Genomic DNA, 24,476 nt, shown 5'->3' on the forward strand with positions numbered 1-24,476 from the left:
TTAAGCATAATTCGTATCATATTGACATGAACCAAAATTTGACTTTTAACAAAACATAATCATAATTATTATTATTCTTAAAATACACACAAAATGATCAATAAAACTATATCGTTCAATCAGTACTATTATATTTTTCAAATAACTCTTATAGTTTATCGATTAAGTAATAACATCTATAAAATAATATTTATGTTAAAATTCCAACATAACAGAAACATTATAATTTTATTCTCAAAAAATTATAAAATTGCTATAATAATATTTTTAAAAAATCATGAACATATATATATATATATTAATATAACTATCACGAACTCATATCATTTAAAAAGGTAGAAATAAAAAAATTAATGTACAAATTTAAAAAATTCAATTTCAAAATATTTTTTTAATTATTTTTATATAATATTAAAAAAGATTTGTATATCCGTGCATCACACGTTTTAAGTCGGTAACTGTATAATAGTATAAGTAACAAATCAATTGAAAATTCAAATAAATGGAGCATATTGTTTGGCTTACATGCTAAATACCAAATATGAGAATGAAAAATCAAGTCGGAGATTATGAAGATATATTTTGAGTATCTTAGGAAATCAGATTATACAGTTTTAAGACAAATAATAAAAATTTGAGAAAGTTAAACTTGTGTGTCACTTCGAGTATTCATAGTCAAAATCGAGTTTTGACTGATTTTTTATCAGAGCAATTTTGAATCTGATTATTTGAAAATCGAATTAGATAAGGGTTTAAAACAATTACTCGGATTGAGTACTCGGCCCACTCGATTATTTGTAGAACATTAAGTTTAATAAAGGAGATATTAACAAAGAAAATAATGAAATTTCAAATAGAGTAATTGGTAAATTAGAAATTTAGTAAAAAATTTAATCAATAATAAGTCATCTATCTATTTTATTAAAAATAAAATATTGAAATTTTGGTTGTTCTCAATTGGTCACTCAATCCAATCCCGATCGATATTTCAAATTAAATTGATGAGTAATGTCACATAAACCTAAAAATTATTATATAAATGTTATAAATTTTGAATCCCGCCAACAACATGTATTAAATTATTATTTATGATATAATATGATAAAAATAACCGTAGTTTATATACTAAAATCAGTAAACAATACAATTCAATATACATTGTTTATTACACCTTTCTTAAAAAATTTACTCTTTCAAAAAATAAAAATTGTTTTCATTTTCATGAATTAATACTAGATTTTAAGAGTTTTTACCGTCTCACAACCTACCAAATTCTTACCGACGATTTTTCGCTTAATAATCATCCATCTAGCAATTAGTCATTAGATTAATCACCACGCTTAATAATCATCCATCTAGCAATTAGTCATTAGATTAATCACTCAAGTGGCCGATTTTCCGAACACTTAAAAAAGTTTATTTTAAAATTGTGTGTGTAATCATTTAATTTATTGAAAGATTTTTATAGTTTTAATTAAAACAATTCAGAAATGTAATTTAACATATTTACAGTTAATAAAGAAGTAGAACAAATAAAAAAATTCAAAAATATATTAATTTGTTAACGCTGTGTGACTTTGCATGTCCTTTTTCCAATTTTATAATTTGAGGTCGCATGTTCAAAATTTAGTAAAGACATACGAATATTTAAATTGATACTAGGCATTATTATCAATTTAAATATTTGCCGCTGACCAAAAATTTTGAAAAAAATGCGTTGAATCGGTCTTAACAGAACATGTACTATTTTACTACTCCATGTCCCATTAATTTCTATACGTTACTTTTCGGCACGCTTTTCAATGTTCATCTAAAACATAATTCCATAATATTTTTTTAATTTTTTTTTTCTGAATAAAAGTTTCATGTTTAAACTTTTATTCAAAAAAAAAAAAATTAAAAAAAACATTACGGAACTATATTTTATAAAGGTCTCAAAATGCGTGCAAATAGTAAACGTATAATAATCAATGGGGCGGAGGGAGTAATATCAACAAGTCTTGAGTCGTGACTTGAGCTTGAGAAATCAACTTTTCACGTTCCTGTTTACATCTTCACAGCTCCATGGCATAACTCTCTCTATACATGAGAAGAGAGGAGCGCAGCTGCATAAGTCAATTCCTACTTTGTTGACAACTATACCTTTCAGCTCCGAGACATGATAGCTGCCTCTCAATAATCATGACACTGCAGTAGCTAAAACCGTAAAACAATCGTCAGTACAGAATACTGGATAATTGCTACATCATTTCTACAAATTAAATTTGAGGTTCCAAGGACATCCATCGTTCTTAGAAATACTATTTTAAGCAACGCTATCCATCATTTATATGATCAACACCAATTTTTTTTCCCTTCAAACAAGATTAACCTGCAAAGAGCGAAGATAAACTGGTCAAGTCGTCTTGTTTCACTTGCTCGTTAACCAGATAGTGAAAAGATAACAAGAGCCAAGATGGTAATAGTTAACAAAGATTACTCCATATACCCCGAGTAAACCATCAAATATATACTGAAAACATTCTGAATAGATTTCAGAAGTATCTGGAAATTGCCAGGACCCTCACTGTCACCAAGATAGAAAAAGTTAACAAAGATTACTCCATATACCCTGAGCAAACCATCAAATATATACTGAAAACATTCTGAATAGATTTCAGAAGTATTTGGAAATTGCCAGGACCTTCACTGTCACGTCATCCCATTTAAACTGAATAAAAAAAATCAAATTTTACAGAATGGGTATAACCTATGCATTCCTAATTACCATAGGCCTGGCAGTTCTTCGTGCTTGTACAAAAATCAAGAAGAAAGCGACACCGACCAATGTTCACTTATTTCCAGATGTAGTTACACTCGTCAGTAACAAAAATCAATCATTTTTTAATAGTTTTCTTTTCACCCGGATTAGACTATTACACACGAGACTCGCATGTGCTCTGGGTTGTAAATGAACTGAGCCCAACTCTCATGTGTTCGTGTATTAGCTCATTAAAAATATCTCGAACTCGAGCTCGAACTTTTATCGAGTCAAATTTTTTGTTTGTATATCGACTTATTAAGAAAAAAGTTGTTCATGAACTATGTTAACAAACAACTTATGAATATCGTTGACGAACTCTTAATCACAAACAACTCACTTTACTAACTCGTTCTCAACATTCCCGATTTTTTGCATGAGTTTCACATATTTTTTTAAAATAAATCTCAAATAAAAACTTTAAAACCCTTACAAACGAAAATAATAATTTTGAGTATTTAGCATTCTGATTTTGATTAAATTTTGTCATTTCAATTTAAATAATTAAATAATGATTTGTACAAATGATTTGAATACATAAACGCAAGTTATATAAAGTAGTTGTATATTTACCATCCAGCATGCGTTATAATTTAAATCCTATAAATATAAAAAATAATCATTGAATTAAAAAAATTGGTAACTATATTTATAGAATTAATATACACACAATTATTAACTAATTAGTGTGTCATAAGTGTGCGTTCATAACATTTTTACGAGTATATATAACCAGTAATTCATATATTTATTCACGAGTTATATCAACGAGCATGTTCACGAATATTACTCACGAACTATATTTAAGAACTAGTTCACGAACATTGTAATCGAGCTTGTTCACGAACTTTTGAACCGGACTATACTGTGCTCAAGTTCAGCTCATTTACAAACTGAACCTTAAAATTATTTTCATATTCTACTCGTTTATAAATTGAACCGAACTCGAGCCGAACTTTTTTCAGGTCGAACAACGAACTGTTCGTGAGCGTATCGACTCATTTACAACCCTACCTCTCATCGAGTCCAACTATCTTTTCTTTCCCGAATGTCTCTGGTACCATTGCCAATTTGGCAACACCTTTTTGTTTTGGGATAAAAAGAAAAAAAGCGGTCACTCCACCATTATAGCTAATTCGATAGCGAAATCCTTTCTTTATCTTTTTATCATGAGAAAGAATTATTCCATCTTACACGGATATCAGTAATCGTCGAATGATCGAGCCCGACCCGGGAAAGAGAAATTTTACCATATGTGACTTTCTGGCTAAGGAATAAGAAATCTTTTTGTGTTCCATAAATCCAAGCCTATCGTTTTCTAAGCAATGTCTTCGTTTGTTGATCCAATAGTGTTATGTTACATAAGAATAGAATTGATAAAAACTAATAACTATTGGAAAGATTATTAGAATAGAAAGATCCATTAAAATTAGATTATAGACTAGTGATTCTAAACCAAATTTGGAAAATAATCAACAATTCAAAGTGCTTTCCTTACGTCTTGATAAAGCATGGTGCATGGTTCTTGCCTTCTATAAAACTCGTATTCAAAATTTTTTCTAACAAGGGAAGAATTAAGGAATGAAACTATAGGAACTCTTTGATTTTCTAGTAAATAATTTGATTATATGTAATATTATTTAAGGGTGTACAAGAGTAATGTGTATCCTACTAACATTTTATTGACTATGTATGTTGACTTTGTTAGCAGCTTAATACCATATCATTATTAGTTAAGTGGAAGTCAAACCACTAATATTTACCAAGTTATTTGATAATTAGGATTCAAAAAAGATCTTTAATAAATAGTTATTTAAGGAGGGTGCATGAGCATAAGCAAGTAACAACATTCTAGAGAATATGTAGAAAAGGCAAAAGTAAGATGACATTTAAGCAAATAGTAATAAAAAAAATTTATGCTCTCAGCCACCACAGGCCATCTAGCTCTAACAGCTAGATTTAGCATCTAACTGGTAGCATGACATTCCACCATAATGGGCGTGGCCATAAAGACAGAGACAACTCGGCAGCAATGACTTCCTAATTCATGGAAGACCAGAAGAAATAGCGCTAAGTTGTGTAAATATAGTCACTTGGTAGCTTCCTAACTTAAAATGATACGAAAATATTATATATCATCATTTTTTAAGTATGTAAAAAGGCAATTTCCTTTCTTATTTTTTATCAGGGTGTGAACAAGACCCTTTAATAAATACCATAAATTATTAATATATATATATAAATATATATATATATATATATATATATATATATATATATATATGTATAAAAGAAGTTGGGGAGCAGTAAGAAGTGTAGTAATAAATAGTGAGACACAAGCAATATTTTGGAGTAACTATATCATTAGCTTGGATAGTTTAATTTATCACTAAAGACCATAATTCCAACTAACATCCATTTTTCGACTTTCATTTATTGCTGGCAGTAAATGCCAAAATTACAGCTAAGAGGTTGCTACTTTGCAACATCTTTACTTGCAAATACGCCGGGTGTCTCACCTACTATGTCTACTTTATTACTCATCTCACGTGGTTCTGCCACCTGATCCAGCGCATATCCTTATCTCCACCCGAAACCATTACAATTTTTCAAATGCACAAAATGCATATCCGGACATAATTGAATGCATCGGCTGTATCAATTCCTTATTTTTCATCTCTCAAGAGTCCTCTTAATAATCAAGTAATTTCTTAGACATCACAGCTCAATCACAATGAGGAATACATTCCATGAAGAGACTGAGATGAGAGCATCTAGTAATATTGCCGGAAAGCTAACTGACCTTTGGCAAGAAAAACGAGTTACTGTAGTTGTCCCAATTTTGACTGTTGCACTTTATATATGTGTAGCCATGTCAATCATGCTTTTCATAGAGAGGCTTTACATGACGTGTGTAATCTTGGGCATAAAGTTTCTCGGAAAGAAAAGATACACCATGTACAGGTTGAACGCTTTAAAGGAAGAGGTAGAGAAGAAAAAGAAAGAATATCCTAAGGTGTTGGTCCAAATACCTATGTATAATGAAAGAGAGGTACAATACAATGCTTTACTTGAATGATTTCTGTTTATACGTACATAATATCGTAACTATAAACAGTTTGTGTGTGACAATTGATATGCACGAATACAATTATAGAAATAATTCGAGGTGAAATTTAGATAATCCACAGAGATTGTGTACTTAAAAGCATATAAAGCCTTCATGTCAGGCAAATATCATAAAGATCATTTCTTAACATAAAATAGAAAAAAATTAGCAGACTCATGTTGATGGAAAGTTAGTAAATCACTCTACAAGTAATTGATACCTTGTAAAGTAACTCGTTGCTCTGGCGCAGTGACGCTTTGCTTGACTAGTTTGCTTACGTCTTGCAATAAGATGTAAAGATTATCTTCAGAGGTCCTGTAGACTAGTATAGCTATAATATAGGCATGAATGACGTAAACATATATTTTAAACATTGTGACGTAATCCAAGTGACCGAGTCTAATTCTTCAATTCTACTCAGAAAGAAGTCGATAACTGCCAAAGTTCTTAGAGACTGAAAAGACCGAATCCAAGGAATGAAAGAAGTTAATTTGAATATAATTAATTATCATAAAGACTCTCACCTCTAATTTCCTCTTGGTTTAGGTTTACAAGCTGTCAATTGGAGCTGTCTGTGCACTTTCCTGGCCATCGCAATGCCTCATTGTTCAAGTTCTGGATGACTCGACCAATAAATCAATTAGGGTATCGCTGTCAATTCAAATTGCGAACGAATTTATATTTGATGCAATGACGAGCTTTAACAATTCTTTTATCCAAATGCAGGATATGGTGCAGGCCGAGTGTGAAAAGTGGAGTTCTAAAGGGGTCAATGTAATGTATGAAAACAGAGACAACAGAAGTGGGTACAAAGCTGGAGCTCTGCGTGAAGGGTTACAGAAGGAGTACGTCCGAGATTGTAAATTTGTCGCGATATTCGATGCAGATTTCCAGCCTGATGATAAATTTCTTTGGAAAACTATTCCTTATCTTCTTGAAAACCCAGAACTTGGTTTGGTTCAGGCCAAATGGAAATTTGGTAACAATTTTGACAATATTATGCTCAAATTAAACATCAAGATTACAGCAATTAGGTTCATGGTGTCCATGCTAAAGATTTTTTATCTAAGACCTCCATGAAATGATTAAATTTAGTGAAGAAATCCCCTACCCCAGCACATGAAATATTGATATTCATATACACATGCTAATGAAATGTCTTAACTTTCTAGTAAATGCGGACGAGTGTCTGATGACCCGGCTCCAAGAGATGTCACTAGACTATCATTTCAATGTGGAGCAAGAAGTAGGATCTTCAACATATCAATTCTTCGGATTCAATGGTAAACCAGATATCATCTTTCAATACAGTATTTTGCATCCCAGAATAATAGTATGTAAGGAAACTTAGTTAAAGTCATGGTTCTATGGTTCCAGGTACTGCCGGTGTTTGGCGGATCGAAGCAATAAATGATGCAGGTGGATGGAAAGATCGAACCACTGTGGAAGACATGGATCTTGCAGTAAGGGCCAGCCTAAAGGGTTGGAAGTTTATCTATGTTGGTGATCTGCCAGTAAGTTCTGTTGCACCCATTTACTATTGTTATAGGCGATACAGAAACTATAAATCCAAAAGAAGACAAATATATGAATAATTCTGTAATCTTTCATCTTTACAGGTCAAGAATGAACTCCCCAGCACCTTCAAAACTTTTCGCTTCCAGCAACACCGCTGGTCATGTGGCCCAGCCAATCTTTTTAAAAAAATGACCAAGGAAATTATATTTTGTGAGGTAAGACAGTTTGGAACAGCCAAGTAAAGTACATCATTTACAAAACTAACACAGTTATTCAAGGACACGATAAAAAAGCTTTCTCTTTCTATTGTTTTGGCAGAGGGTATCAATTTGGAAGAAGATCCAAGTCGTTTACGCATTCTTCTTTGTGAGAAAAATCATTGCACACTGGGTCACATTCTTATTTTACTGTGTGGTCATTCCCGCATGCACTGTGGTTCCGGAGGTCTATCTCCCAAAATTAGTAGCAATCTACATTCCAGCGATAACTACACTCCTAAACTCTGGAGGCACCAAAAGGTAGTACTAATCCTACATTACAAATAGTAAATATAAATCAAAGTGTCGTCCAAGTATCATGCTTTTTCTAATCTATTGAAAGCTCCCATTGGTGTATAGATCCTTGCATCTGATAGTTTTCTGGATCTTGTTTGAGAATGTCATGTCTCTTCATCGATCTAAGGCAGCACTTATAGGACTCCTCGAAGCAAATAGAGTCAACGAATGGGTGGTGACTGAAAAGCTTGGAAACGCAAATAGACAGCGCCAATCCAATCCTCGATTAACAAAGAAACGACAATGCCTCGGAGAAAGGTAATTTCACCTTCCGAATGTAAATTTAATACGAATTACCTAGAAGCATTTTAAGCTTAAAAGATATTCCCTCTGTCCCATCCAATTGTATACCGTTTTTTTTCAATGGCCGACACACGCTTTAAGGTGAATATAAAATATACCTCCATAATTTATTTTTGAATTTTTCTTTTTTTGTATTAAAATTCAAATATCAATTTTTTATTCAGAAGAAAAAAAATTAAAAATTAATTACGAAACTACACTTTAGAGGAGCATTAAAATGTGTCGAGCCCCCGTCCCCGATGCATACAATCTAGGGGGACAGAGGGAGTAGTAGGCAATAAGTCGTGACCAAATACTTTGTACATAGTATAATATCTAATACAAATATTAATATCTTATACAGGATACATATGGGGGAGATATGCGTGGGAATCTACCTACTAATCTGCGCCATAATTAACATGCGCTTACGCAACGATCACTTCTTCGTATATCTGTACATGCAATCTGCAGCATTCTTCATAGTTGGATTTGGATATGTTGGAGCGACACCAAATTAAGGTACTCAGAAAGAGCGCGCTTACAATGCTTGTGCAAAATCTATTGTAGGCGAGAGGTCAATAGCTATAGCACCAAACTTTTGTACTCTCATAAAGTTGCATAAACTAACCGTTGTTTGTTGTTTTAATCTCTTAAACAAAGTTCAGGGTAGTTATGCGTGTAATAGAACCTTGTATACTATAGTAATAGAACTATAGAAGCCAATTCCTTGATACAAGCTCGATAATTGTAAACTAGGCTTTTGGTTCCATACTCATACAAGTTCGAGCTCGATAATTTTAAACTAGGATTTTTTGCTCGATAATTTTGACTCGATAGAAGCTAGAGCTTGATAATTCTAAACTAGGATTTTGGCTCCATATAAGCTTTGATAATTTAAATAAACCGAAAATGAGTACTTAAGAGTTAGTTCCCTGGGCTCGGCTCGGCTCGTTTCGTTTACGGTCCTAGTTATCATGTATGAGATGCTATTGTAATTAGGTCCACAATCTCTTCAACAAAACTGTAGATTCGCCTAAACCTAATTAAAATACTGTAAATGAAATCTTAAAAACTAGAAATTTGTAAGTACACAACATAATCAATTCAAACAACATGCATATAAATTTATATATAGAAAATATGCAAGTGGCCGAACCTCAGTGAGGAGAGGAGATGCAGCTCCGGCGGAGGGAGATCGCCGGAGATGTTTTGGGCTTCAGTTTGTTAAGTCCACAACATGTGATTGGGCCGAGGATAATATAAGCCTTTTTTGGGTAAAAATACAAGCCTTTTTAGTAGTCTAATATGGCGGTGGTTTGTTTTCTTTTTGGGTCAAGAATGAAATAACTTCATTGATCAAATTTTGAAATACAAAGAGTATATCTTTCGATCACAAAGTTTATTATTGAACCGAAAAACACGTAAATTTCCTCCGGACGTTTAGATAATAAAATCTTAATATATGAAATAAATAACCCAAAAAAAGGCCTCTTTAAAACCTAACTCATGAAGGAAAAAGAGTGCCCTTTATTTTATACAAAACTAATAATAACTAGTGTCTCGGAATTAATCGTCCGCAATACCAAAAAAATAGGGTAGAGTATGGACTCGGTTTTCGGATATAACCGGAACCGCGATTATAAATTCTTTTATTTTTTAAAATCTAAAATTGTAACTGTCGTTCGGATTTGATTTCGCTTTCGGTTTAACAAATTCCACGACTCAATTTCGATTATAAAACCAACAAATATAAAAAGTAAATTTGTAAGTAGTGCAGCAGATACACGACATTAAAAAACAATCTAATTTTTTCACATTCAATCACCGATATCAGTCACTCAAGAGCTTGTAAAAAAAAAATTTCATAAACTAGTCAAGCAGCAAAATACTTCAGAGCTTGTAAAAAAAATTCATAATTATATATAAATTATATGTGTAAAATATAAAATTTATTTTTTAATACTAGGAATCGATTCAGTGCGGTTTCGGATCGGTTTTCTCCGGTTTCGGTTTAGTACAGTTTCGATTTTAATTCGGTTTTCTGCTCAGCCCTACTTAAAACAGTCACGAATGCTAGTGTATGATACAGATGGTGAGTTAGAGTTATATGTTAATAGACCTTACAAATCGGATAATCGGATCGATTTCGGATTAGATCAATTTCGTATCGGTTCCAGTTTCGGCATATGATATAATTGGAGGCCATCAGATCGGATCAGATGAGATTCAATTCGGGTCTAATTCGTATTAAGATCAGACAAAATTCAGTTCATATATTTTTAGATCATAATTTATTTATTTTTTCACTTTGTGAGACTTAAAATTTTTTTTTATTAAATGTAGTACTTTTAATATAATATATTGTACTTTTATAAAATATTATGATTAAATAATTATATTATCACAAATATAAAATATTTTTTAGTATGAATTTTGCTTATTTCAGATTATATCCGATCTAGGTGAAAGCAAATTAACAAGTCCTATTAATCTCCCGTCTAGGTACCTGTCATGGGATTGACGAAGGCATGCTTATAGGCATACTTTTGCCAAAAAGCATGCCCAAATCATATAATGACCAAAATGCCTATATTTCAGTTCTGCTTGATCGAAATACCAATTGACAGTAAGTGCTGCCTTTTTACCAACTTTTTACGCATTGCTTAATTGCGTATTCTTACTAATACTGTTGATCACTTTTCTGGCACTTAAAAGGTGAAAACTAATTCCAAAAGTATTAAAACTACACCCTGTTCACGTGTCAAAAGTTGTTGCAGTGAGTACATGTGGTTCCGTCAAAAGAAAAGATGCAGTCTGGCAAGTAGGAAAATATATACTTTTAAAACTATATGTGTTGCGTGTTCAACAATACGCAAAATCAAAATGCGTACATTCCTATATTATGCGCAATATGGGAAATATATTAATGCGCATACTTTCAAAATAATTAAAATATATATATATAATCATTCTTTACGCAAAACTGTTATGCGTATAGTAACAACGCAATTCCTAAATGCGCAGTCAGCAGATATTTTGGTATGTGTATAACTCCTATGGGTATTTTGGGATCTACTTTAACTAAAATGGGGTAAAAAGGGCATTCACCCTGACCAAATGACATGTCATTTATCAATTAAATATAATAAAATTTAAAACATAATTATTATACTAATATACAGTGAACTTGAATATAAAATTAAAATTAGTTGATAGTAACAATCGAATACCATCATAAAACTCATTTATATAAATAACTTTTTAGATATTCAAATATATGTAAATATTTTAGAGTTATATTTATTATTTCTGGATATTTCTAATATTAAAAATAATTATTAAAAATATATAAAAAAATTAATAAAAAGGCATGCCAAATCATGAAAAAAATATCTGGCTAATTGACGTCATGTCAAACCCATATTGACATACCCGTACCGCTGTGACATGCACCCTACTCCCGTCACACTCCCGCAACAATTAAATTATAAATAGAACTGAGTGGTGTCTATTTCGTTCCTGTACTGGTTGAATTTATTTGGTTATTAAATTAAGTTTTGTCCCAATCCAAGTAGCTTCTAGTTACTTGAAACCCCATTACACCGTCATCCAAGACGTGTCCAATTGGCCTTTCTAAGTTTTTAGTAGTATTTTTCAACGGGCTTTTAAATCATTTTATCCATAGTACAATCAAACAGGTAGCCTTTGCATCATGGATGATGAATTCAGATCAGACATGTGAGCCCACAGCTCATTGAGTAGAGAATGTTAAGGCCTAATTGTAATTGTTTACTCGATAGTTTAGTTTTAATTATTGGTAATGTGGATAAGACGCGGGTTTATGAAGAAAACAAAAGATGCTGCTGAAATGATGCCAGTGTGAGTGATTAATAAAAATGTCAAAGGATAATCTAGTTGGGGTCGCGTCTTTTGGTCTAATACTAGAGACTAATCACTCACTTAACCTTTTCTTATCGGGCTTATTTTATCACTACAATCTTATAAATATACTGTTCGTTTCAGAAATCTTAAAATAAGTAACTTATGACTTGAAATGAATAAGTGACTTACCCTTTTGCTCTCGAGTTTTAAAAGGGAAGGAAAGCAAGTGAAATGTAAGTAAATTAGTTTCATTTCGCTTCGTAATCGTGCTCCCGAGTTTTTAAAAGGGGCGAAAACAAGTGTTAATAAATGTAAATTTAACAATCTTTCATTCCAAAACTTTCACTCCTAAATTGGGATGAAAGTACTTTATCTCCTAAACACTTCCTTCCTTCCCATTAAAAAACTCGGGAGCAAGCCCTTATAAGTGACAAGTAGATGGATACTTATAAGTTAAATAAGTGTTTGGTTAAATGTCAGAATATTTTTATTTAACTGAGCTAAAATAAATAAATTTTAAATATATTTATCTTAATTCGTAAATTTAAAATTAGAAAGAAATATAAAAACATAAATTTTAAAACAAAAGTTAATAAAAAGACGAAAAATCAAACTAAGTTGAGAAAAAGTAGGTCGTTGTTAATATTCAACTTATCAGCTTATAAGTTGTAAATTCGATTAGCTGGATCGACAAACACTCATCAATAAGTACTTATTCCTTATTCGCTTATAAGCGAATAAGTGGCTTATTTTTTTAGCCAAACAGGCCCATAGTGTAGATTTTTAATTGTTTGTTTTAAAATTCAAGAAAAGTAAAAAATTAAACTTAAACTAATAAAATGTTAATCCCGTGATTGAAATTTCATAATATTGCGGGAGGTTAAAAGTTCGAAAACAGCGTGTATTTACATAATGGATTAAAGAAAAAAAGTTAAACTTGGGCTTCTTCAACTTGAGCAGTATTTGTGGTGAAAACGCTGATCCGCACACCATCCTGAACCATTCAGATGAAGCAGAAAGTTTTATTTAATCAAAAATTACTAGGTGGTATGTCGATTACAATGTGCGATTAAACTTATAAACGACGTTTTGATGCATTAACCTGTGACGATTAATAAAAGTAGTGGGCCGTAGGTCCATTAACTCTAGAAGCCACGAGCTTTAAAATTTTCCTGGTAAAGTCGTAAGCGTATCTGTACGCTTATTCAAAGCTTTAAAATTAGATTCAAGGACTGCTTCCCTAAATCTTAATTTTGCATAGTTTGCATGTGACTCCGATTCTAAGATAGGAAAAGTGAAGCATTTCCGTGTTTAACCTTATTTTCTGTTCATTTTCCGAACCTAACCTATTTTGTTCAGTTCTTCCCAAAATGACCTACTTTTTTCAACTCTTCCCAAACTAACCTACTTTTTATATTTTCTAACTTTTAGTTATAATTATAAATTATACATTATTATTAAATTATATATATGCTGAATTAATTTTTTAATATAACATTTTCAATAAAAAAATAAAAAATATTAAAATACAGTAATTCATTAATACTTGGTTAAATATAATGCATATTTTAATTTTTTTCTATTTTGTTTCACATATTTTTTGTTTCAGCTATTAAAAAAAAACTTGTTTGGACAACCACACTACATTATTAATATCAGATATGATCAAATATGAAATCTGGACAACCAATAGAAATGCAAATATTGAGATAATGTTTTATCTTTAAAATTTAATAAAATATCTAAAAGTTGTGGTTGATATCAATGTAATCTTGACAACCAATCAATGTTTTTAATATATACATTATTAATTATAGTTTAAATTCCACGATGTACGGGTTCGTTTATATTAAAATATTTTTTTTAATATAATAATTTTAATATATTTACTATATATAAGGCTTAATGACTTTTTAAAACTAAAGTTTTGCACAAATATACCCGTCTCATGTGGTTTCAAAGTGTTACTTTTTGCTCATGAAATACTAAAAATGTACTTTTTAAACCTTGGACCGCCCGTTTGTACCGGTTCTGACTCCTGGTCCTTCGGTTTTTTTCCCCGTTCAATGTTTAAAAGGTACGTTTTTAGTACTTTAAGGGCAAAAAGAAACATTTTGAAATTGCAGGGACAGATAGGTATATTGGTGCAAATTTTGAGGTTTAAAAGATCATTAAACTTTTATATAAATATATAGTAATTATTAATTTATAATAAAAATAATAAAAGAATTAGGAAGAAGTTGTACTCATAGTTTAGTAGGATGCTTTGATCGTAATTTAGGGGAATAAAAAGACTATATTTGATAATTTAGTAGTTTAGCATATATAATACTATTTTTTTATTTATAAAAATTAAAATAAAGGGATAACAGTTAGTTGGGATTGAGTTCTTGTTCCCTCCAAGATGTTAAGAGTTCGAATCTCACATATGCGTGTTTAATTAATTAGTGCAAAATAAAATTATTACAGGTGAAACCTGCATGTCTTGTATACATTGATCCCCAGTCAAATACTAAAACTAGTCCGGGTAGCTTCTGCTTTGCACAAGTGTTTTCTCTTCCCTCTTACTTGGGACTTAACTATCCACTACCCAGTCAAGGATTATGCTACGATTTTAAAATCGATTAATTAATTTATTATTTAAATACTCCATTAGTTTCGGCCAATTGTTATCATTTATGAGAGAGTGTCCGGCATACATTTTAGGATGAATATAAAGTATAATTCTATAACTTTAAAAAAAAATATTTTTCTGAATAAAAATAGAATGTTTAAACTTTTATTCAGAAAAAGATTTTTTTAAAAAAAAATTATTGAACTATACCTTCTGTTTATCTTAAAATCCTGTCGGACACTCTCTTAGAAACGATAACAACCGGGAGGGACGAAGGGAGTACTCATTTTTGGCATTCAACTATTGAAAAAGTCAATTAAATACTCGTTTAAATAAAAATTTATTAATTTTCAAGCATCCAATAAGATTAATTCGAAATTTATCATTTGACAAATATAAAATAAGGTAATTAAATTTCGAATAAAACAAATAAAAAGACCTAAACTGGCACATAAGACAAAGCCGTCCGAGGATAAAATATTTTGGAGATGTATGGGGTTTGGTTGGCTGATATGTCACGGCATCTAAAATCAGTCCAGTATGTACAAGTTAGCAACCGACGGCATAAACTATGACATAAATAATTATTTCTCCTTCCCTTTCATATTTCTATAAATACCATCATTTGCCTCCATTTCTTCTCTTCAAACCAATCACCAATTTTACTTTACCATTCGTCATTCAACAACTTTATTATTCCCCATGGGCGAGGTTAGTCAATTTTCCAGATTATCAAGTTTTGTTAACTTAGTTGTACTCTCGTACTCGGTATCGAGTAACCAGCTCATCAATGACTCAATAGGATCGTATAGTTAACCCTCTGTTTAATTAGCTTATGTAAATTTCGCAGAAAGATGATAAGAAGGACGGAGAGAAGAAAGGCGATGCGATCACCGTCGTTCTGAAGATCGACTTGCATTGCGAAGGTTGTGCCAAAAAAGTTCAAAGCTCCGTTAAACATTTCGAAGGTATGATCTTAATTTTTTAATTTTGTCATCCTCGTTCTGCTGAAATTTAATTTTTGTAATTTCGAAATTAATCATCGATATAACAAGTTTTGGAGGTAACGAGTCAACGACCAATATAACAAGTACCGTTTAGGGGTGATTTAAACTATTTTCGCGGTAATTTAAGTTTTAGGCTCCAGTTCAATACAATTTACAGGAGAAGTTAAATTTTGTGTGTGTTATTGATAATGAAGGTGTGAGCAAAGTGAAAGCTGACAGTGCAAGTAACAAGTTAACGGTGACTTGTACTTTGGAACCGGAGAGGCTGAGAGAAAGAGTTGCATACAAAACGAAGAAGAAGGTGGAGATTGTCTCTCCTCAGCCGAAAAAGGATGAGAAAAAAGCCGAGGCCAAACCAGAGAAAAAGGTCGAGGAGAAGGTCGAGAAGAAGGTATTTAATTTCCAAGCTAATAATTAGTTTGTACCTTAAGTTTACTCATGGCCTAGCGCATACCATTAACGAGGTTGAAGAGTCGAGTCACAGTGAAAATACGCGAATGTCAGAGACAAAATCGAGTGCATTTGACTATCTGAAAAATAAGAAAAAGTGGTTGTTATGGTTCAAATGTCATAGCTGGGATTGGTGATCTTGTTTACTATTTGTACATGTTACCTAATCAGTATTATACTAACTTTGGTTGTTTAATTAGGTGAGCACAGTTGTTCTGAAGATTCGACTTCATTGTGATGGATGCATACATAAGATTAAACGAATAATATCAAAGTCAGAAGGTGAGATTACAGAAGTTTGGATTGTTTGGATCATGGGAATTGAAGCGAGTTAACGGGAATGAGATTGAGGTTCTAGTACATTTTTGTATTGAAATCAAGAATGAGATTGAGGTTCTAGTACATTTTTGTATTGAAATCTCATTCACGTTCCTATTAACCAGATTGAAATCTCATGGTTCAAGCCGACACTTTTTTAATTAATCTAGTTGATCTCATGATCTGTTGAATGAGTAATTACCTACTCAATCAACTATTAATCTGCCTAAGTCAAGTGTTTATTTAAATATCTTTTGATCAATTGCAGGAGTAGATAACGTTTCTGTGGACTCGAAAAATGATCTGATAACAATAAAGGGCACAATGGACGTTAAGCTACTTGTACCTCATTTAAAAGAGAAATTGAGGCGAAATGTGGAGATTGTGCCTGCCAAAAAAGACGATGGAGGAGGCGACAAGAAAGACAAGGCAGGCGGTGGAGACAAGAAAGAAGGCGGTGGAGGCGACAAAAAGGACAAGGGCGGAGATGGAGACAAGAAGAAAGATGGTGGTGGCGGAGCAGCCAATGTGGAAGTGAAAAAAATGGACTACCATGGTTACGACCCTTATACGACATTTATTGTACCACCTTACGGTCACAATCACTCAATTCATGAATATGGTTCGACGTCAACAGCAATGTATAATCAGAGCTACTCTAATCAAGATTATGGTGTAGCAATGCATGATCAAGTTCAAGGTCATGTAACTCAGGGCTATGCTGTTGATCACTACTTACATGCGCCTCCTCCAACTGCGTACTACAGGGGGCCTCAAATGTTCAGTGATGAGAATCCTAATGCGTGTTCAGTAATGTGAAATAGGAGCTCAAAATATATTATCTATGATGCAGAGTGATAAATTGTATATATACTGGGTTATAGTATTTAAAACAAACTTCTACAAGGTATATCTTGATGAAGTAATTGAGAAAAAGGCTGTATAATTAGCTCATTAATTTGATTGAAAGGCATATTTGTTTAAAAAAAATTAAACACTTATGATCAACGCAAAAGTTGTTATCAAATGCGTTAATGAACAGCTCCATTATTTACAATGGCGAAGCGAAATTTGTCGTGTTGTGATTTCTTTTGCCTCAATGATTGGAACAAACTCTACTAAACTGCAACGTTGTTTAGGCTATTTATTATAAAACAATTATTTCATTCAAATAGTAGATTAGAATTTGTAATCTATTTTACAAAAAGGTTAGATGAATAATAAGTAATTAAATCGAAAAGTGAGATTTTTTTAGACAAAGAAACATGTAAGTTTTTACGTTTAACAATTCTTTTAGCCTCCTCTTAAAAACCTAACATTCTCTCAAAAATCAGCATTCTTTTAACGGGGCTTCCGTCGATTTATCCGGTGGAAAGCCCCAAACCTGTTAATTTATTTTATTTCTTTTGTTTCTTTCAATAATCTTCTTTTTCGGGGAATAATTTTTATCTATTTAGTTTGTTTTTAGATCTAATTGTCAGAGTTTGGATTTTCTTTCATCTTAAATTCGATCGGAACATATTGTATTTGAGGGTGAAATGATTATCTCTTTTGAGGGTGAAATGATTATCTCTTTTTAAGTTTGCTTTTTTCATATCTAAATTTTTTATTTAGATTTTCAGTTTATTTTTTCTTCTTGTTGAGAGTGTGTTTGTTTCTCTGCTTTATTATGAGTGTTGGATCTGATTTAGTGCTAGAAGTTTATACTGGGTTACATTTATGGTCGATACCTCAAACGTGTTGGGATTGTGATGAAATAGGTACATATAAATATATCTTCTTCAACATATCGTTTGGTGGTCTCTGCACGAAAACTTGCATGAAGACCGACGATTTGATCCATTTTATACTTGTTCGACTCGATCATTTCTGTAGATGCCGTATAACTTTTTATTATTAAATTAAATCTATTGTTCTTCAAAAAAACAATTCTTTTATTCTTAAAAAGTAAATTTCAACTTATATTCATCATATAAAGTTTCATATTATTAGAATGACTAAACTTTGAAAAATATTAGGTTCCTCAATTTTTTATTCAATTTTTTTTAAATGTTAATAGATCATATAATAAATTACAATTTTCTATAAAAAAATTATGGGATTTCATATATAATTATACTCCCACAAATTAAAAATCGGTCACATGTTAATTGCATAATTTAATAAAATTTTTGAGTAAGATTTACTACCTGCTGAACTTACTTCAACATGAACATGAGAACCTTATCCTAGAAAACACTCGTGGTATGTAGCTGACCAATGCTTGTGTAAGCATTATTTAACAAGCATCCAATCTTTTGCAACTATTTGTTTAAAACACGACCATCCAGAAGCCAATCATTTTCCATATATATAATCATTTTTAACGTATTTCTTTGCGTCATCATCAAGCTTACAAACCCTTGAGGATTTGATTATCACGAAATTCTCTCCCACTCGCTACTAACTCCGAGGCATATATTGTTTGATTGCTGCTCTCCCGTGCCTAAAAACATTTACTATTTATGCTGAACACGTTTCTCAATACACATTTTTTATTATTAATATTTTTAATTTTGTATTAGTATTAAATATAAAAATTTCATTTTATCAAATTACTCATAGATACGAATCCAAAAAAATGGCCTATTACTATGTTTGATATTATAAATTAGACATAAATTAGTAGTTAATCGCTTATCATTAATAGTATAAAAGGTGAAAACGGGAACATCATTTTGGGACGGAGGGAGTAATGCTTAAGAAAAAGGGGTGACGTATTTATAACCGTAGGGTAGGATTCCCTTTGGTTGATGTTTTTACTTTGTGTTTGTAACCAGTGATATATTGTTGTGGTTGGTTTTTCATAATTGTTTTGCTTCTGTAATTGTTATTTCAGACTTAAAATATTATTTTTTTTGACAAATATGGCTTATAACCTTAAAAATTAGTATCTATTCTCTCGTAAATTCTCGGGGTGAGCGAGGATCGAACCCAGTACCTGTACCTGTGTAAATCATTTTTTCTCGATTTTATATAAAAAAATTAATTAATTGCATAGCTTCGCCTAAGGGTATTTAGTGCACATGCGCTTATACGGCCGCCTAGATCGATTTTTAAAACACTATCAAAATCTTGAAATGACAGTGAAGTTTGTTCATTTCATTAAAATAAATACAAATTTCACTTTTTTTTCAAATTTGAACATTTCATTTTAAAATTGAACCACATTAACGATATCGTTTTGAGTTGTCTAGTTTGGTGTTTGAACAAAGAGTCACGAAACATAACACCCATTGTGGTTGATTGCTTAGGAGAAAAGCATTTTGTTTCTTGACTTTTTATATGATATCGATCGATTTGGATAAGCTTTAAAATTATAAAATATGGTTACTTGAATTGACAATTTCACCTTTAACTATGATTAAATCCTACTTAACAGAAAGAGTCAGCAGAATTAGAGCCTTATTCTCCAAATATAGCGCAACTGCATAAGGCCACTCAACATTCATTTCCAATTTCTCATCCCTCAACACACATTTCTCATTGCCTCAACTATGTCAGACTCCGACCAGCTCAAAATGGTAAGTATTCTCCTTCCTGAGTTCCTGTCTTAATTTATCCGTCTTGTTTATATTTTTTTTATCGGGAGTACTGTAGTGAGTTCGGTCCCCGCCAACTAAAAAATATGAAATAATTTGGGTTGGTTCCCGTAAACTATATTCATGGTTCCGCCCCTGGCAGGGAGGTGGGACAGTCATTTAAGCGATAAATTAAAAATGTGTTTTTTCGAAAAATGAAACATTTGGTGTGTGGTGTGCAGGTAAGGCTTGAAATTAAAGGAGTGGTGCAAGGAGTGTGTTACAGAGACTGGACAGTAGAGAATGCAAGTAAGCTAGGATTAAACGGATGGGTTCGTAATCGTAAAGACGGTTCGGTTGAAGCTGTGTTTTCTGGGAATGTTGGTAAGGTTGATGATATGGAACAGCTTTGTCGTAGTGGACCTAGTGGTGCTATTGTCACAAGTCTCAGTTCTTTTCCTTGTTATGAAGATCCTGGCTCTGGCTTTCAACGGAGACCTACTGTTTGATCATCTGTTTTCGATCTTGTGTAATGCAGTACTCTAGTATTTGTTTCCGTTTGTTGTTTTGTTGTTGCTTTTAACCTGGTATGATTCTAACATATTCAAACACAGGTGTATATATTTAATTATAAGCGTAAATAAACATTACTAGTATTCAACCTATAGTTTTATGAGAACTAGTCGCACTTTTGTTCGGACAAGATATATTATATTCGAGAATAGTATCGTATTATTGTGGTGATATGGCCTGCTTAGCAAGTCTAACGTATACATATACACTATATGTTGCTACGGATATATATTGCCTTCTGGCATGATTAGGGATTTTGAAAATCGGAACTATTCGGTTGAGATACCGATTTGCAATTTATCAGGCAGGTTTTTAGAAATCTGATGATTTTTCAGTAATTTATCGGAAATCGGTCAAATCAGACATATATTATTTTTTTCAATTTTTGAGCGATTTGTCGGCGATTTTTGAAAAATCGGCCAATTTCTATAACCATGTCTTCTAGTAACAATTGTTCCGCTGTAAAATTCTTTGAGAAATTTGTAATAGCAAGTGATTAAGTTGCAGATAGTGAGCATAGAATGCAGATATGTACTTCATAGAGTTTTCGACCTTCTTTCTGGGGATTTTAATAAATTGAGTTAAGAGGGCATTAAGTTACCTAAAATCAGTTCTTAACTAACACGTTTACTTCAATCAGAAGAGCCGTGTCTTAATATATAATCATATCTAGTGAGATGCACAAACTGAATAGTTGAGCTTAGGTCTCAGTGATTGTCTTGTAAGAATTTGTTCAAGCTCACTTGCTTCACAAGGTATGACTAGAACTCCTGGTTGATCAAATCCAAATTCTTGTGCTGCTGCTTCCAGAAGCCTGACAAATGGAGGATGTTGCAAATGATATAATGCAACCTGAAATTTCCTCATCCCATGGTTACCTTTAGCAAGCACAGAAAAATAGCCATCCACGAGATTGCCCCGCGCCTCTTTCAACTCTGTAAGGCTGTTGCCAATGTAGTCTTCTGCAATTACAATGTTGTGAAAACTTCTACGGAACTGCCTCAATGCAAGTTTGAACCGGATAAAGAAGCGTATCTTGTTGCATTTCATTTTAGAGTGATGACTATATCTTAGACTTCTTTTCTGGATCATGAACACTTTCTCTGCAACCAGAAACTCTGTCTTTTTTCGTTTGTCTCTTTAGCAGGAGAGCTTCTATCGGATGCGATGTGATGCTTAAAGGGCTGTCTCGGCTTAGTTTATATACAGGACTCTAATTTATTGCCATCTCTGACAAGTCATTTTTGAGGTAATCCAACATGGCCCTCAGGGAAAGCAAAGTTGTGGTACTGGAATGAATTTTGCTACTGTTCCTTGAGCATCCTTATCCTGTTATCTATATTGTTTTCTTTAACACACCTTATTACAATATCACTAAAACTGTGCAGAGAATACAACTCAAGAATCAACGACCACTCTGTTAAGTAAACAGTTCATCTAAGAACTTAAGGTGGTAGAGGAAGACTCGAACATGATTTTATACTCGTTAACACACTCATCATTAGAATTAGCTTTCTACCGAGTTCCGAACCTCGGAATGACAGTATTAGGCTGATTCTAATGTGTGCCTGGCAATTTGTTTCATGTAGAGGTAACCTTGTTCAGAGGGAATAGAGTTTTAGTGTTGAAAAATATCTGTTGTTAAGAGTGTCTACGGAATGCAAGTGGTACGGCCTCACATTTTTGGTGACCGTGGCTATGTAGCAACCATAAAAAGAGTGTACATACATGACATTTGAGAAAATGACACTTCAGAGCTTGTGTTCTTCATGCTGTGTGGAGAATTTGTACATTAGTACAGTACCTGGTTCCAAGAATGCATCTATACAGAGTTTCAAATAGTGCATGCATCTGGTAGAAGATTTTTTTATGCACTGTGAATTTTTCTTAATTTCCTAGATGTGAAGGTAATAAGGCGAAAAATGGTCTAAAATGTCATTTCTAAAAATTATAACCTTAAATGTTACTCTAAAAAGATATATTGTGTAGCATTTATGCAAAAAGTCCAAAACTCTACATCGTGTAGTGTTTTGACATTTTAATTTTTTTTAATAATATGCAAAACGTTAGATAATGTAGAGTTTTAGTTCGAGGCGTTATATCATGTAGCGTTTTGACCCCAAAATTCTACTTTATCTAGCATTTTACACATATAACTTTTAATTTTTTTACCTCAAATAAAAAAATTATTAATTCCTAATATACTAAAAAATTATTTAAATTATTTCTAAAACCCAAAAGGGGATTTGTTGAGCCCTAAATGTTAAAAATTGTTAAATTATGGTATAATCTTTGATTTAAAAAATATCAAATAAAAAATATCGAAAATATAACATTAAATGACATTTCCGGGGCCCTAAACAATACACCAAAAAAAACTTAAATTAAGAAGAAAAAAATTACGCAAAACGTTACATGAAGTAATGTTGACACATTAAAAAAGTAAAAGAAAAATAACAAAACGCTACATCATGTAGTATTTTGGGTGATTTTCCAAACGCTACATGATGTGACGTGATCAAGTGATAATTTGGGCCAGTTTTCAGGAATAATATTTTGGAGCATTTTACATTCCAAAATAATATTTTGGGCCATTTCTCAATGTCGGGTCTCCCCATGTAACTCCCTCCTGCAATTTTAATTAGAGCGGGCAATTGGGTCGTGTCGTGTACTTTCGTATCGTGTAATTTCGTGTTTCATATACGTAAACATGAAACTCATATCCGAGCCGAAATGATTTCGTGTACCCATATGTGAAACTCATATCCGATTCGAATCGTGTCGTGTACTTTTCATGTATTTTCGTGTATATTAAATAAAAAATTAAAATAATATATATACATATAATATATAAAAAAATCTATTTTAATGTATAATTTCATGAAATATGGAGAGTGTATATATAAATATATTTTTACATAGTATTATATAAAAACTTGTAAATATTTATATTATATATATAAATATATGCATGTATTAAATATATTAATTTATAAATATATTTATCTCGTGTAATTTCGTGTATTTTCGTGTACCTAAATTGAAACCCATATCTGGCACTAAATCTGTCGTGTAATTTCGTATTCGTATATATTCGTGTTTCGTGTATCAAAAATTAAAACTCATATCCGTATTTTTTCGTGTCGTTTCGTGTCGTGTTCACGTGTCGTGTACCAAATTGTCCGCTCTAATTTTAATGGTATTTTTGTAAATATAAAAAAATATTATGAATTTACAAAATTAACCTTGTGTATTTGTACCAGAGTCTAAAAGTTGTTATAAACTTAGATAGTTAGATGGTATCCGAATTCCCAAGTCATTCTCATGTCCATGTTTCCCTTTATGTTTTTACAAGTTAATTGGGACTAGGCATTTTTTCTATATTACGGTTTAGTTTATTTGTAAGATTGGCAGGATAATGTTTTAAGATTTTTTAATGATACCTGATTGAAAGTTTTAAATAATTCGGTGATCTAATCGCAAGTTTTTTGAGTTAGATTTGGCTTGTCAATGGATTGGAGGTCAGGTCCGATCCGATTCGGTCCGACCCAAGTCTTAAGATATATATAAATTATATAAAAATGAAACCGATTCAATCCATTAAAAAATTAATATAAATTTTCACTCATCCGGTCCTATCTATTAAAAAGTGAATATGAATTTTCACTCGTCCAGTCCGATAAACATCCGATCCAGACCACTAAAATTATATATTTATAATAATTAAATTTAACTATAATCAATCAATATAATTTACTTTTATATGTATCGATATTCTTATTTTCTAAAATTATTTTATTGTATTT

General features: G+C 31.9%; 4 protein-coding genes and 1 long non-coding RNA gene across 5 annotated transcripts; 3 read left to right on the forward strand and 2 right to left on the reverse strand.

Moving 5' to 3' along the window:
* Nucleotides 1-1,884: 1,884 nt before the first annotated feature.
* On the reverse strand, nt 1,885-9,605 carry LOC141713573 (uncharacterized). Its single transcript, XR_012571996.1, has 2 exons — nt 9,423-9,605; nt 1,885-2,371 (listed from the first exon to the last, which is right to left on the reverse strand). It is a non-coding gene; the product is annotated as an uncharacterized LOC141713573 (long non-coding RNA).
* LOC141713571 (glucomannan 4-beta-mannosyltransferase 1-like) lies at nt 5,535-8,927 on the forward strand. Its single transcript, XM_074517045.1, has 9 exons — nt 5,535-5,852; nt 6,456-6,554; nt 6,636-6,888; nt 7,082-7,192; nt 7,287-7,423; nt 7,529-7,642; nt 7,746-7,945; nt 8,045-8,239; nt 8,628-8,927. The coding sequence occupies exons 1-9, from the start codon at nt 5,535-5,537 to the stop codon at nt 8,782-8,784; spliced, it is 1,584 nt and encodes a 527-aa protein (XP_074373146.1). The 3' UTR covers nt 8,785-8,927.
* Nucleotides 9,606-15,302: 5,697 nt separating the features above from the next.
* Nucleotides 15,303-17,601, forward strand: LOC141713575 (heavy metal-associated isoprenylated plant protein 6-like). Its single transcript, XM_074517049.1, has 5 exons — nt 15,303-15,473; nt 15,613-15,730; nt 15,964-16,160; nt 16,420-16,501; nt 16,806-17,601. The coding sequence occupies exons 1-5, from the start codon at nt 15,465-15,467 to the stop codon at nt 17,354-17,356; spliced, it is 957 nt and encodes a 318-aa protein (XP_074373150.1). The 5' UTR covers nt 15,303-15,464; the 3' UTR covers nt 17,357-17,601.
* Nucleotides 17,602-20,073: 2,472 nt separating this feature from the next.
* Nucleotides 20,074-20,606, forward strand: LOC141715171 (uncharacterized). The gene is made up of 2 exons (XM_074518650.1): nt 20,074-20,100; nt 20,340-20,606. Exons 1-2 carry the CDS (start codon nt 20,074-20,076, stop codon nt 20,604-20,606), a joined length of 294 nt encoding a protein of 97 aa, XP_074374751.1.
* A 733-nt stretch (nt 20,607-21,339) lies between these two features.
* LOC141715172 (indole-3-acetic acid-induced protein ARG7-like) lies at nt 21,340-21,720 on the reverse strand. The gene has a single exon (XM_074518651.1). It carries the CDS (start codon nt 21,718-21,720, stop codon nt 21,340-21,342), a length of 381 nt encoding a protein of 126 aa, XP_074374752.1.
* Between the last annotated feature and the right edge of the window lie 2,756 nt (nt 21,721-24,476).

Source organism: Apium graveolens, chromosome 3 (assembly GCF_009905375.1).
Source record: "Apium graveolens cultivar Ventura chromosome 3, ASM990537v1, whole genome shotgun sequence".
Lineage (NCBI taxonomy): Eukaryota > Viridiplantae > Streptophyta > Magnoliopsida > Apiales > Apiaceae > Apium > Apium graveolens.